Below are 14,213 nucleotides of genomic sequence, written 5' to 3' on the forward strand. Positions count from 1 at the left end.
GCTAAAGTCAGTCCCCACTTGATCTGAAACTGAGTGGTGGTTGCCTTAATATTCAGCACCCCTTTCTGCATGCAAATTGGCTCTTGTGCTGCATTCCTCTGCGCTTTTTAAAATTTTGTTATGGGGCTAACAGAAACTAGTGCTGCGTTTTCCACCGCCAATCCCATGCAATTTGTCGCTTTCAATCCACTCCTTGCCTTGCACTTTCTAAAGCTAACGTTGAGAACCCAATGCGCTTCATCTCGTCTCGGTCCCTGTGTTTCCCCCCCTCGCAGCATCCGTAGGTGTTTTTTTCTTCTTTTTTGCAATGCTGAATCTCAAATAAGAAATATACAAATTCCTGGTCTAATAGTTTAAAAAAAAAAACCAAATTATTATTTATTAGTGAGCTAATGTCTTAAACAACTCTTAAATTATAATAAAATATTTAATACAATATCTAAATTTTAAAATTTTTTACTATAATATTTAAATTATGAATTAATTAATTAATGCAATACTTCAAGTATTATTTTATTTATCGTATCATCTCCGGTCATCACGGGACATCTCCCCCTGAAACAAGGGACAAAAGCAAAGAATCATGGCTAGTTATTAATGGCAAAAACTCACTAGTCATCACCGAATTGGTTCATCTGTAGATGTTATACCATTTTACATTCGATTCAAATATGTTGCTAACTCAAAGACCACAGACTGATCACAGTAACATGAAGGATTGCCGCCCATGATTTTATGACATCACGCTTCCAAATTTTGAAGGCTAGATCACACAAGTATAATAAATGCAACCGCTGGCGGAATTACAGACTCAAATCCAGCATAGATGTGAAGTCAAAGATTAAAAAAAAAGAAATGGACCTTTTAACTTCGAGATGAATGAAATTTCGTGTTTTACACTAAATGTGTTTGGCCCGTAAATAATTACATTTCTGGAAGCAGGGATGGGAATTGGTAGGCGAGGGATTCATATATGTAGGATTGACGTGAGGAAAGAAAGCACCATGGAGTATGAAGGACACAGCAGAACACACAACAACTTAAAAGGAAGAAACAAACATCCATACGGAGATTCAGGAACAACCAAAACATTTACTAATGGAGAATAAACTGGATGGCTCTGGTGATATCTCTGGTTCAGGCTTCATGCGGGGAGGAAGATGCTTAAAAAATGCTTTTACTGCTCCAGTCACCCCATCCTCATTCACCATTGCCTTGGCAAGTTCAATGGCCCTCTCCTTCACCTGACATACTTCTTGGGTGAGTTCATGGTAAATTTTCCAATATCCTCATGCAATCATCATATTACCAATCCTCTGCTTTCAACATTTTTTTTATTAATTTTTTTTACTTAAAATTGTCATCATAGAAACTAGATGATATCAACATCACAGCAGTTAGAATGTAGTCAACTTGTAAGTCTCAAGTTAGAACTTGGAGAGGGGGGAAGAGAGAGATCTACCTCTCTGTGTTGTCAAAGCCCAAACAAGTTCCCACATGCACTGAACCAAAAAAAAAAAAAAGAGAACCAACAAATAGCTGCTTGTGGAAACTCCCCAAGATCAAGCTCTCTTGATAATATTTTACTAGAACTTGGCAGCAATCCATCCCAACCACTGTCCCCCCCCCCCCCCTCTGCCCTCCAACTCAAAATAAAAAAAAAGAAAAAGAAAATCCCCCCATGGAATATCCAGAAGAAAATAAAGGAAGTAAGCATAAATGGCTAATTCTAAAATGCCTACACTAATATAAGTTAAACAACTAAATCTGGCATCTGAAATTCATAATTACCTTTGGGTCTAGCATGAAGTTTATTGCATCGACCAACTTGGGAAGTGAGAATTCATCGACTGGGATGGGTGCAGGTCCCACTCCTCTGGCATGCACTTTCTCTCCCCAGAAAGGTTGATCACCGAAGAATGGTACAATGGTTGTTGGGCACTAAAATTGAGGACAAAATGTGTGGATCAAACAGGTGGACATCAAACGAAACCAAAAGCAGCAGAATATCGTGCAGGCAAAACAATGAAAGCACCTAGCCATGGAACTAGAAGTACGTAAAATAACTGATATTTGCTCTTACCGCAGCTCTAAGACCAGCAGCTGTTGTTCCAGCACCTCCATGATGAACCTGAAAGCAAGGCAAAAAGACAAGATCTTGCCATTCAGAAACAAATAGGAGAGAAAGGGTTTGAGAGAAACTACTTTGAAGATGCAAAAGGAGAGTAATATATGAATTTTAAGAGACCTAAAAGATAACAATTCCAAGGTTAACAGGCATGATCAAACACTTGCACACCCTCATACCTCATGAGCATGTTTTACGGCTGGATGCATGCCTATCTCTTTCTGCAACTTTAAGTTATTTATGCTTTAGCAATTTAGTTCTCATATTATGTGTTAATAATGGCTTCTGCTCTAATCTTTTATCATGACTTCCCTTCGGCCATATGTGCCAAACTTCTTTGACATACATGACCATCATGGTAATTCGAGCATCCACGATACCTTAGATATCCATCAACATTTTATATTTCCAAGACCCTCAATGTTTCACCTTTTTTTCATTTCAAACAAAGACCACATATAGATTGAAATATCTAAAAATGTCAAGTATCAACAACATATTGGTACAAAGTACATAAAATAATTTGTTGAACAAAGAGAACTCCACTGATATGACCTCAGTGAGAATCCCTAATCTTTGGACGCGTTTCTTCTAAGATGAAAAAAGGTTGCATCAGCTGGTGTCCATATTTCACTTAAGATAAAACATTGGGATCTACCTCACTAAAGAAAAAACATTGGGATCTCCTTGCCGATAGTAATGATCTTATCACAGAATGCCAGTACAAAAAAAAAAAAAAAAGAAAAGAAACAATGTTTTTCCAAAAGTAATCAGTTATATTATTCCAGGCAGAGACAAAATGTGAAGTAGGAGGAGGGAGCGGAGCCAAAGTAATAATGGTGTAAAAATATTTAGTAACTTTTTCCCTTTTTTTCAAGACAGGAGGGAGTGAGAGAGACCGGGGCGGGGGGGGGGGGGGGGGGGGGAACCATGAGCAGTGGACAGAACTTTATTCCCCAATGATAGCTCTCAAAGGAACTTGGAACTATAAACTGTGGCCAAATAAATGACCTAGCATTCCATGCCCATTCCCAGTGAAAAAGAGGCCAGGCTAGGAGTTATAACCACAAAATAGACATGCAATTAATTTATAAAGAAGCTTAACGGATATAACAAGAAAGAATCCTCAGAAATGCTCTGTTCTTGTAATATGTGGACTCACCACAGCCATGCATTGCAAGAATAGCCAATCATGAGGGACGTTGTCCAATAAGTAAATATAATCCTTGGGCTCAGCCACTGAGAAAAAAAGAAAAAACAGCTAACCAAATATGGGCACAAGTGCTAGGTTAATAAAGAAACGTTTAAAAACCCAAATAAGAAGAAAAGGAAATTACATTCACCAAGGCCACCCCAGCCTTTATTAATGATACCCCTCTGTCCCGTTTGTTCCAAAGCATGCACAATTATTTGGGTCATTTTTTCTGGTTCTTGAACTGGCTGACATGAGAGAAGGAATTATTCAAAAGATCAGAAAATAAACAGCAGCTATATCATGTCAAGTAAGTGAAAACAAATCTCATAGCAACCTACTTAACTGTGATATCCATAGTCCATACACTACATTAAGGATAAAATCAGTATATTTTTATGGTTAAAGTGACAGATCTTTATCCAAAGAAAAAGAGGAAAAAATTGCAGTCATCATTGCATTCATCAGGCTTGGCTTTATGTTAGCAACACAAATAACTCATACAAAATTTGCAAGAAAACAAATCCTTTTTAAATCCTATGCTTAACAGAATGGACAAAACTCAAATTCCCTGAGAACACCAACAAAGAGTTCTTTAAATTCTGTTACACCTTTCTATTTCAAATCTAGGATGTTTGTGCTAAGAATTGTACCATGCTCAATTAAAGTAGCATAAAGTGACAAAGAAGCAACCAAATATTAGAAGAACTATAAAGGGAAATAACCATATAACTTCAAACAAACTGCACCTCAGCCATTAGCAAACAAAATGTAGTTGTACAAAGAAATTTTACCATGCCCATAGTAGAAGAGCTAATTAAAAAGATAATAAAAGGTAATCATTCAATGTTTAGGGCTCACAACCTCGTAGCTCATAATGTCAGTAAATAAAGAAGCAACGAAATTGCCAATAGCCATGTGGTTTGTTGGTATAGTGCTACTAGACTTTTAGTTCTAGCGACCATACTTCAATCACTGGCAGTCTCAAATACAAAAAAAGAAGCAATGGAATATTTGGTTGTAACATATGATACCTTTAGAGTACACAAGTCATGATCCAAAATTCTACTATTATTTATGAGCAGCCTCCCTAACTAACATACTTGCAGATGTCTGGAGCAATACAATGCAGGAAACCTCAACGTAAGAAATTAAAAGAGAATAATTTCAAGAAGAAACAAAAAGAAAAGCTTGAAATCTAATAGGAAAATGAGCAGGAAATGACCAAGCACAGCTAGACTTAAGGTTGAAAATTTCAAGAGATTTTTTTTAACAAAATATTCCTTAATGGATCCATCAACATTGAAAGCCACGTACTCAGCTTGAATTAAAATGGTTCTCTGGCAAAACTTTACAACCAAAGCCTTGTTAAAATCCTTAATCTATCACTCTATTATATTTGATATTTTGATAGAACTCTAGGCCTGTTAAAGGAAAGGAACCCCATCTCAGGAGACCAAACTTAAGATGTAATTTTCAACCAAGGGAAGCAAGCATTGTACTCCAAGTCTCCAACTCTAATACGAAACCCCTTAGATAAATCTTAGATTTCCTGTAATAGATGGTCCTCAAGATTATTTTATCGTATAGATTATAGAACAAGCAATCATTTTGTGCTTTACATATTAATTTTACTAACACATCATATGTTAAATAGACTTTGAGCCTCGGTGATTTTCTTGGACAATATTTCCTAATGTTACCTCCACAGCACCACCAAACTTCTATCATACCTCAGAATAAATTCAGGCATATGTCATTAAGGTTTCCTAGGACTTTTATATGGTAGTAGCTAGAGGGGCACTAATACTGAAGGATTGAATTGTATGATTAGCAGCATGTTCCCAAGGAACACTATAAGTGCTTGAGGGTCAGGACCACAAATAAAGGGTTTCACTTACTTCAAAAATAAAATAAAAGAGAGAGAGAAAGAGAGAAACAAAAATACCCTCAGTGGGAAAGTCAGCATTTGACTTGCAACCATTTGCTATAAACTCTAAAATAAGTTGAGAATTATATTATTAACAGGTAACGTTTACACTGAATTTTACAATGTAAAGAAAAACTTAAAATTGTCAAGTAGGCTCTGCTAGAAATATCTGATACTTAATAGGGGATTGATATTGGCCAACAAATAAATAGGGGATTGATAAGCAATAATGAGTTAAATGACAAAAGAAAGCAAACTCACAAACCACAGAAAAGAATAGTAAGAGAAAAGAAAACAAACTCACAAGGCTACCAAATCCAATATAAATAGGCTTTGGACCAACTTCAAGCCACCTTATGAGTGATTCTGGAGGTTCATAATTTGTTGCAAGATCGAGAAAGCAAAATCCTACCACGTCAATCTTAGGTCCCCAATCTGGAGGAAAATAAATGTATCATCCTTCCATTTGAGAAAAACTTGCCATGTTATGTTATTCTACAATATATTGTTTCTTTTAAAGAAATATCCTAATCCTTTATTAAAAAAGCTGGAGAGAATGAGAACTGAAATAAAAAAAAATTAACAATAAATCCTGCATGCTTAAATAAAAGACCACAGTTATAACTGTTTAAGATTTTCACTCTACAATTAGATCCTAAGCCAACTACCTTTTGGTTTAGGAACAAGGTGAGGACTCCATATGTATCCATGTGGCACATCGGAATCAGAGCCTTGGGAACCACTCAAATATGTGACTGGTCGTAGCTTCAGCTTTTTCTTTCTAACATCATTTATCATGTCCCTTATCCCAAGCCAAATCAGTGAGTCAACAATTTGATAAGAAAGCTGTAGCAGACAAACAAACAATATAAAAAAAAAATAAAGTAGGAAAAAATATAAAAAGATAAATATGAATAAACTTCACAGTGCTCACTCGATATCCAGCTGATTGCTTCACACGGGACAAAGGATGTGGAAACTCACTCGTTGGCCTGGAGGAAACAATAATGGATTGTGCAAAGCAGTCTGAGAGTGCCCATTAAACCATGTAATAGAACAACAGACTGATACAAAACAAGAAGAAATGACAACTGTAAACTGCTAGCTTAGGAGATGTTAAAGCAACATCTAGCTCAGCTATAAAAAAACATTACCCAGACAAGACTTACGTCCATGGCATCGTGAAAAATATATGAAGTGGTACTTGTAATGCCTCTGCGACATGCGTATGCCCTAAAAAGCATAGCCAAAGTTTCTATCAGAATATTGAACCAGTAAATACAAGTATGAATAAAATACTCCTAGTCCAGAAACGAGAAATAATAGAGGATAATAAGAGAAACCACATGATATTTTCCCACCAAACTTGCTTCTCAAAGAGAGAAAATAGAACGAATTCAGCCTTGAAAGATTATCTATTCTTTATACTGTTAAAGCAATAAATATAACAGGAGAAGCCCACCCTTGAGCCTGCAGATAACTGCCATGACATTCATTAACATGACAAGGCCTATCTTTTGTCTAATGCATTCGGATGCAAATCATCATCCCTTCAAGCCTAAATTTATAGAGATGAAGTTTATACCGGAACTCATGAAAATTAGTAAATGCTGCAAAATTTCAAATCATTTGGCAAGCCAAGACAATGACTTCCTATCTAATTAATTGCCCATTCAAACAAAGAGGGTGAGAGGGGAGGAAAAAAATAAACATACACATACAAAGTTAAGACTCCAGCAAGATAGCAAAATAAAGTTCTAGTCGGAAGTTATGTAAACCATTCTTGCCTTTTACAGTTTATAATTTTTGAATGGAGATAAATGCTATGTAAGCACGATAAATGATTTTTGATACACCACAACTATGCTTATGCCCTTTGCAGCACATGCTTCGTCTGAAATTTTGTGGGGCAGTTGTCTGACAACAGGGTGGGCTCATTAGGAATCTCCTTGTTCCACATTACAGTTATGATTTGGTATTAAACTTTCACTACATCATACTATGACATCCAAGAAGTTAAAAGCAGAGTTCTAAAAGGAGAAAATCTAATATATTTTCTTCAATACTGCTGAAAGTCCTTTATGCATGCATGAGAAATAAATGCAAAGACCAAAGATCCATAGTAAGTTGAAATTGAAACAACAAATCTTAGACAACCACAATATTTCCATTATACAGAGTGCTAAAATGACAAAATCTAAAATTTTGCTTCAATACTGCTGAAAGTTTGTGCATACAAGAGAAATATATGAAAAGTCCAAAAATCCACAATAAGTTGAAACCGGAACACCAAATCTTAAACAACCACAAGATTTCCATCATACAAACTCAAAAACATATACCGTCATGCACAAGTATAAATAACACCACTATGGCTTGAAACGTAATGAAATCTAACCGCATGCTGGGGGATTGGCAATGATTGCATCTGTCTTAAACGGGATACCAGAATCAGGATCAGGTTCTTTGCAAGCAGGAAGCAGAGAGTGGATAATTTCCTTTATTTGATGACGTTGAATGGGTATCTCAGAAGGGCCTGACGGCAAGAAGCCTTTATTTTTAACCATATCTGCTCAGGGGAAAAAGTCGAGAAAGGAAATCATTAAGAAGCCCTGCTGGAAATCCAAACTTCTGACAACTAATCGCTTTAAATTTAAGTCAAATATTGCTTTATGCATAATGGAGAATCTTCAACAGAAAACCTACATATTCTATATGAAGCTGTGTTATGGACAAATTTTAAAATAACCAGAAGGGTCCCATGCTGCAAATATGCATAAAAAAACATCTTGCAATTATGTACATGTTAAATGCTCTTCAAGGTACTAATCTGAATTACATAAAGGAACAATCTGAAAATAATCTTATCAGAATCCATATAAGGTTACACCAGAAAATTATCAAAGAATGTTTTAGGTACATACAACCCGCAAGAACTTTTGGATCTCCACCTAATGGATAGAACTCAAGCCCAGAAGTCAGCACAAAGTCTCTGAAATTTGAATGAGTTGCCAATCTTACACGATGGCCATAATCCTGCATGGAAAACATTCTTTTCCCAAGGTAACATTTCAAACAACCAATAAAAAGGATTGAATTTAATTGTTTCACATTTTTCTTTTCATTGCAAAGCAGTAAGCACAAACTTGTAAGCAAAAAGTAGTATGCATATAGTTGCCAATATGCAGGGTTTCAAAAGGAACATATACCCTATGAGACAAAATGCAAAACTGGTACTGTTACCATCTTTTGCAATTATACGCCAATAAAGGTTTCAAAAACTTAAAAATTTATTTATTTTAAATGTCAAAAATGAAATAAATTCAGGGAAATGAATTAAGACAGTGGCAAACAAAGAAATTCAGCACAGCGTAGCATTCTATATTTCATAAGCAACAGTATTGATCGGTAAGGGCAAGCAATGCTTTGATCCTGATCAACAAAAAACTACCATAAATAATCATCACCCCAGAGCTACACTTCCGAAGTCTATAAGCAAACTGCTCATAACAGAGCTTCCTTCTATGGACCATAATAGATATTGTGTTTCATCTAGTTTACCCTAATCAATATGAGGAGCAAGAAGCATTTCCTTAATCTTCAATATAGAGAAATTTATTTTAGTGTGTGTGTGTGTAGCGAGAGAGAGAGATAATAAAAACAAACAAGAGTAATAATTCAGTCTTCAACTTACTGGTTGCAACTGAAAATTGTTCCATTTTCTCAATACATACATGTTACCAGAAAGCCCAAATGAGGGTTACAACAAAGTTAAAGGTTTTAAACATACCTCAAGAGATATTCATATTATTAACTGGAAACAATGAAAAGGGCCTCATAAAAATAAAATACTTTCCCAACCTGAAGACGTTTGCCAATTGCAACAAATGGCTGCACATCTCCACGTGTACCAACTATAAGCATCACTATTTGCAGTGGTGGAATACACTGAATATCATTTTCAAGTGACTCTTCTTCAGCAACTTCAGAATATGCATCTCTTGGTACACCAGCAAGCGCATGGGGCTCAACATCTACTGGAACTTCAAACTCCACAGTCCCATCTTTCACAGTAACCATTCTGTTAAACAATTTAAGCTGCACAAATTTATTAGATTTAATAACATTGCCAGATGCACAAGTCTCAAAAGATCAAGCTGTAACACCATCCAAGAAAACCATTCATCAAGGCAATCCATAACAATAATCACTGAAATACCAATGATGATGACAATAACAACAACAGCAACAACATTAAGAAGACAGGGCAAATCCCCATTAATGATTCGGCCTTTCCATGACAAATGAAGAGATTATTAAACTACACCATTTAGATAGATCTTACTGAATATCCATATCTGTGCTAAATGTTAATCCATACTAGAAAAATAACTCCTAGCCTTGACAAGAATAGTATTTTAAAACCACTCAAGCATATCTACATTTAGTACATAAAAGAAGAGAAAATACTTAGGACTCTAGCATCTCCTATGAATTTTGTCTTGTTGCTATTACCATCCCATAAATTTCCATACATCTCCCTTATGTCCTCCCACATGGAGGCACTGCTATCTCAAATTGTTAAGAGTGCATAAGTGCTATTGTTGAATTTATTGTAAATTTAGTACGTTTACTAACATGTACGTAATTCCAAACAATCAATGACAACAACATTTTGTTCTTATTAAGCAAGAATTTAGTTAATAAAATATACATATGTACTTAGACGCATAAAGAAATCAACTTAAACTACCACTAAATTCATAAATACCCCTCAAGTATGAAGCACGAATTTGGACATGACAGATTCACATGATGATATGGACACCACAACAGAAAATTTCTCAAAAATTTAGGATATAAACATGGGTTGGATGCTTGGGTATTATTATAAAAAAAAAAATTTGAACACCATATATTCCTTTCGATAAACATGAGTTATGAAATCCTTCACACCAATGGAAGCCTGATAGACATAGCCAATTTTAAAACCTATTATATAAACTCATTTTTTCTCTTACTCCTTCAAAGATGCAGCCCATTTTTTGTAGATAATAGAATTCAAGGAGCATTCCATCACATCATTTTAAATCTCTCGGTTTTCTCCCTTTTCATCTCTAATCCGATCCTCCTGCATATAGATCAGAGCCACCAACGGCCAAAGTAAGTCATGATTTAGCCACTGTTTATAAGGGTGAGAATTTTCTCTCTGTGTAACAGGGTATCTCATTCTTTTTGTAAATGATGGAAATGTTTCCATTAGCTCAGTAGCATATCCATAATTTTTAAAAAAAATTTCCAGCATATTCATAGTTACGATTACTACATGATGTTTTGGAGGGAAGTCATGTTAGTGCTCCAAAACCCTTACTCAATCACCCATAATGAATAAAATGATGTAACCATCCTCTTTAACCATTAGTTATTTAATTCTTCCACCAAAAACTTACATGCATTTAGGTATTTAAAAGCTCTTAACAAAGAATTATCTAACTGAGACAAAATTAAATCAACCAGTGTCATGCAATCATTCTTCAAAAACATCTAAAACTGAAATAACAGTCATGCAGAAGAAAGCAAATTGGTGTACCATAAATAAAATTTGAGACAAAGGGGAGTGGTATAGGTTATTCATCCAGAAAACTTAATACCTTCTGTTGGGCAGACATCTTATTGTCAAAAATCAGCGCTGCCTCTTCACCAAATATGTTTCGATGTCTTTGTGCCTCAGTTTTTGATTTATCCAGTTTAAGCTGGCTTAAATCCAATTTTTCAATGTTTGAAGGGCCCACAGGCAATGTTCCAACCTCAGAAAAACTTCTACGAACGGTGCCTGAATGTAGTAAGAAATATATGAACTTAAACCGGTACATAACAAAGAGAATACATATCATAAAGTTTAAGCTTAGTTAAAGATTAATCCTCTGAAAGCCTAAAACTAGGACTACAGCCCCATGATAGAAATTGCAAACTTCTCCCAACAATAGCTCTCTGCTAGTTCTACCAAGTGTAAGCACTTGCCTCTTTGTAGACAATTATATCCAAATGGAAGAAAAAGGAAAAAAAAAATGTTTCCTGACAGTTCCACCAACTTTCAATAATCCTCCAGAATGAGCAAAACAAGCCAATTCTTAAATCTTTTCTCATGTAAAATTCAAAACTTAGCAACTAGATTAGCATCGTGTCATCATCCAGCTTTAAAACATTAAGTATCATATACAGAAACTTCAACACATCGACCAGATGCCTGGGCATGACCATAATAATCCTCCTGAGTGAGCAAAACAAACCAACTTTTTAGTACTTTCTCATGTAAAATTCAGAAAATAGCAACTTGATTAGCATCGTTCAGTATTAAAGTGTTAAGCATCACATCCACAAAAGAACAGGAGAGAGCATTGGTAAATGTAGCACATGAGCAATACATTTACACTTCATTTAGTGGGAGAAGGAAGAAGGATAGAAGATAAAGTTGAGTACCATTTACTAGTTAAGTTTGAAGAAACTAAAAAGAAGGGGAAAAGGGAGGGCTCTTCCTCATTCCATGCTTAGAATATCCAATTCTTCCACAAACAGGATGAATGAAAGACATATTTCCACTCATTAAAATGAATTCTTGTATTTGACATTCTATCCCCTATCCTTCCCTTTCCTTCTATTTTATTCCTCTCACTCCTAATTTCCCCTTCCTCTCCCCTTTTTCCCCTTTCCTTTCTTTCTCCTTTACTTTTCTCCAGCCAAACATAGCATCGATTTCCTTCCTACATGCACATCTATGATATCTTTTTCTACACAAAAATTACAATACATTTGCCTTATAAAAGCAATATCCAATAGAAAGGCTCTAATGCCTAAACATACCACCCACTAAAGACATCGAAATCCTATAAATGTGTAAGCCAGTGCTGGACTGTTATTGCAAATGATAAAGAAAAACTACCAAGTACCACCCAATAAATAGTAGCAAATTAGACTATCAAATTTAACAAGAAGGAATAATCATCGATGGGTAATATGCAATTAGAATTGCCACACATACAAAGTTCAACGATAAAGTCAAAATCAGGTCTAAATTTCAGTCAAGCTTGACCAAGTTAATCATAGACAAAGTCCACAAAGTAACTGTGCAATAAAACGTTCGAATTTTGAATTCTATTACTAAAACGAAGCGAAAGTCACGTGGGGAACTCAACGCACCTGAAGACTCGGCGCCACAGTTATTCATTGCAGTGCGATCAACTCCAGCGCAAGAATCATCGCCAGTGGCTGCTTCCGTGGGGTCTCTGCTACTATCCATAGCCTTATCATCGATGCATATTTCTTGCTCGATTTTCACCGGAACTTCTTCGGCAGAGGAAGAAGATGAGTTCCGGCGATTCTCCGGCGACGCCGCCATCAGCGACTCCGGATAGCTCCCTCGGTCGACGAAGTGAACTCCTTGTTCGCTCTCCATATCTGCTCAAATTCTTTCAACAAAGTATTTCTCGTCGTGATCTGATGAGTGTTTGGATGCCGATAATCTTTTTTCTCGGAAGAAAGTCGGGAACCTCGACAGAGAAAGAGAGAGAGAGAATGCGAGAGCACGTTCGGATGCGTGGGGGATGGGTCTGCTAAAGATGAATATTTAGTTGCGGGGGATTCCTGACGTAAGCAAACTATCCATCTGCAGGGATATTTTGGTCAATTCTTGTCTTGAGAAACCTGGATTCGAGGTGAATGAATTTTGTTACGTCGTAAACTTGGTTACGTTAAAAGCACAATTCTTGGCACGAAAAGGAAAAGTGTTGGAATAAAGGAAATAAAGGAGAAAATTATTCTTTACTTAGGCTTTTAGCATGCGAGATCTGATACACTCATAAACAAGCAACGAACATGTAAATGTGAATAAACAAATGAAATGGAAAAAAAAAGATTAATCTATTAATTTAATCAGTGTTAAATTCTGAGTGAAAAAAATATAAAATATAAAAAAAGTGAAAAAAAATTATTGTTAACTATAAAAATAGTGGTTATGATTTCAATTGAAAGTTTGAATATTTTTAAAATAAATTAATTTAAATAATTTAAATATTATATTTTTAAATTACAATTGTAATTAAAATTTTATCAATATAATTAATTAAATAATCAATTATTATATCACAATCAAATTATAAATAATTAATTAATAAATTAAAATATAATTATTTAACCGTGCAATAAGATTTGAATTTAAAATTTTATTAATTTAAATAAATATATTTAATATTTATATTTATATCTTTTATTATGTATTAATTATGATATATTTAAAATTCTAAAATTATTTTTTATTATCTTGCTTTTCTTGGGTAAGGTTTTTATATTTATTTATACATAAATAAATTATTATTATTTATTTTTTATAGTTTAAATTCTACTTGTATACAAAAAATCTTTTATTTCAGTTGAAAGATTGAGTTTTATAACAGTGAACGCCACCTAAATTTTTTTATTCACGTAAAGGATGAATTGGCTTTGTAACTTATTTTGTAATCAAACAAAATTATTTTTAAAAAGTCTTAAAAATTTTTCTTTTTTTTTCTTCTTTTTGGCTTTTGGTTCCTTAATTTAAATCTATTTAAATTTACAGGTGAAATAGAGTTGAGTTAAGATACATTTGAATGAGTGATGAAATTAATTTTGATGATATTAAAAATAGTGATGAATGTAAAATTAATTATTATAATCGTAAGATTGAATATTATAATTGTGAGATTAAAATCAATGATAAAATATATATTTTGATATAAATATAATTATAACAGTGAGATGAATTATATTAAAAAAATAAATGATTATTAAAGATATTATATTAAAATTTATATATAGTAAAATTTTTAATTTATAAATAATAATATTTTTAATTATTAATATAATAATAAAATGTATTATTTTATTAATTTATTATATAATAAATTTTACTTTTATATTAAAATTAAAAT

General features: G+C 34.2%; 1 protein-coding gene across 2 annotated transcripts; it reads right to left on the reverse strand.

Annotated features, from left to right (window-relative positions):
- Positions 1–841: 841 nt before the first annotated feature.
- Positions 842–12,846, reverse strand: LOC111305382 (sterol 3-beta-glucosyltransferase UGT80A2-like). 2 transcript variants are annotated; one of them, XM_022902869.2, is made up of 14 exons: positions 12,448–12,846; positions 10,902–11,083; positions 9,112–9,348; positions 8,175–8,286; positions 7,649–7,819; positions 6,420–6,483; positions 6,185–6,242; positions 5,919–6,096; positions 5,555–5,685; positions 3,466–3,568; positions 3,291–3,367; positions 2,084–2,131; positions 1,792–1,941; positions 842–1,244 (listed from the first exon to the last, which is right to left on the reverse strand). In XM_022902869.2, the coding sequence occupies exons 1-14, from the start codon at positions 12,701–12,703 to the stop codon at positions 1,074–1,076; spliced, it is 1,938 nt and encodes a 645-aa protein (XP_022758604.2). In that variant the 5' UTR covers positions 12,704–12,846; the 3' UTR covers positions 842–1,073. The 2 variants fall into 2 exon arrangements, with proteins under 2 accessions (XP_022758604.2, XP_022758606.2); XM_022902871.2 differs by lacking the exons at positions 3,291–3,367; positions 3,466–3,568.
- Positions 12,847–14,213: the final 1,367 nt, after the last annotated feature.

This window comes from Durio zibethinus, chromosome 21 (genome assembly GCF_047325235.1).
Source record: "Durio zibethinus cultivar Kanyao isolate XHJ-2024 chromosome 21, ASM4732523v1, whole genome shotgun sequence".
In the NCBI taxonomy this organism is placed as follows: Eukaryota; Viridiplantae; Streptophyta; class Magnoliopsida; order Malvales; family Malvaceae; genus Durio; species Durio zibethinus.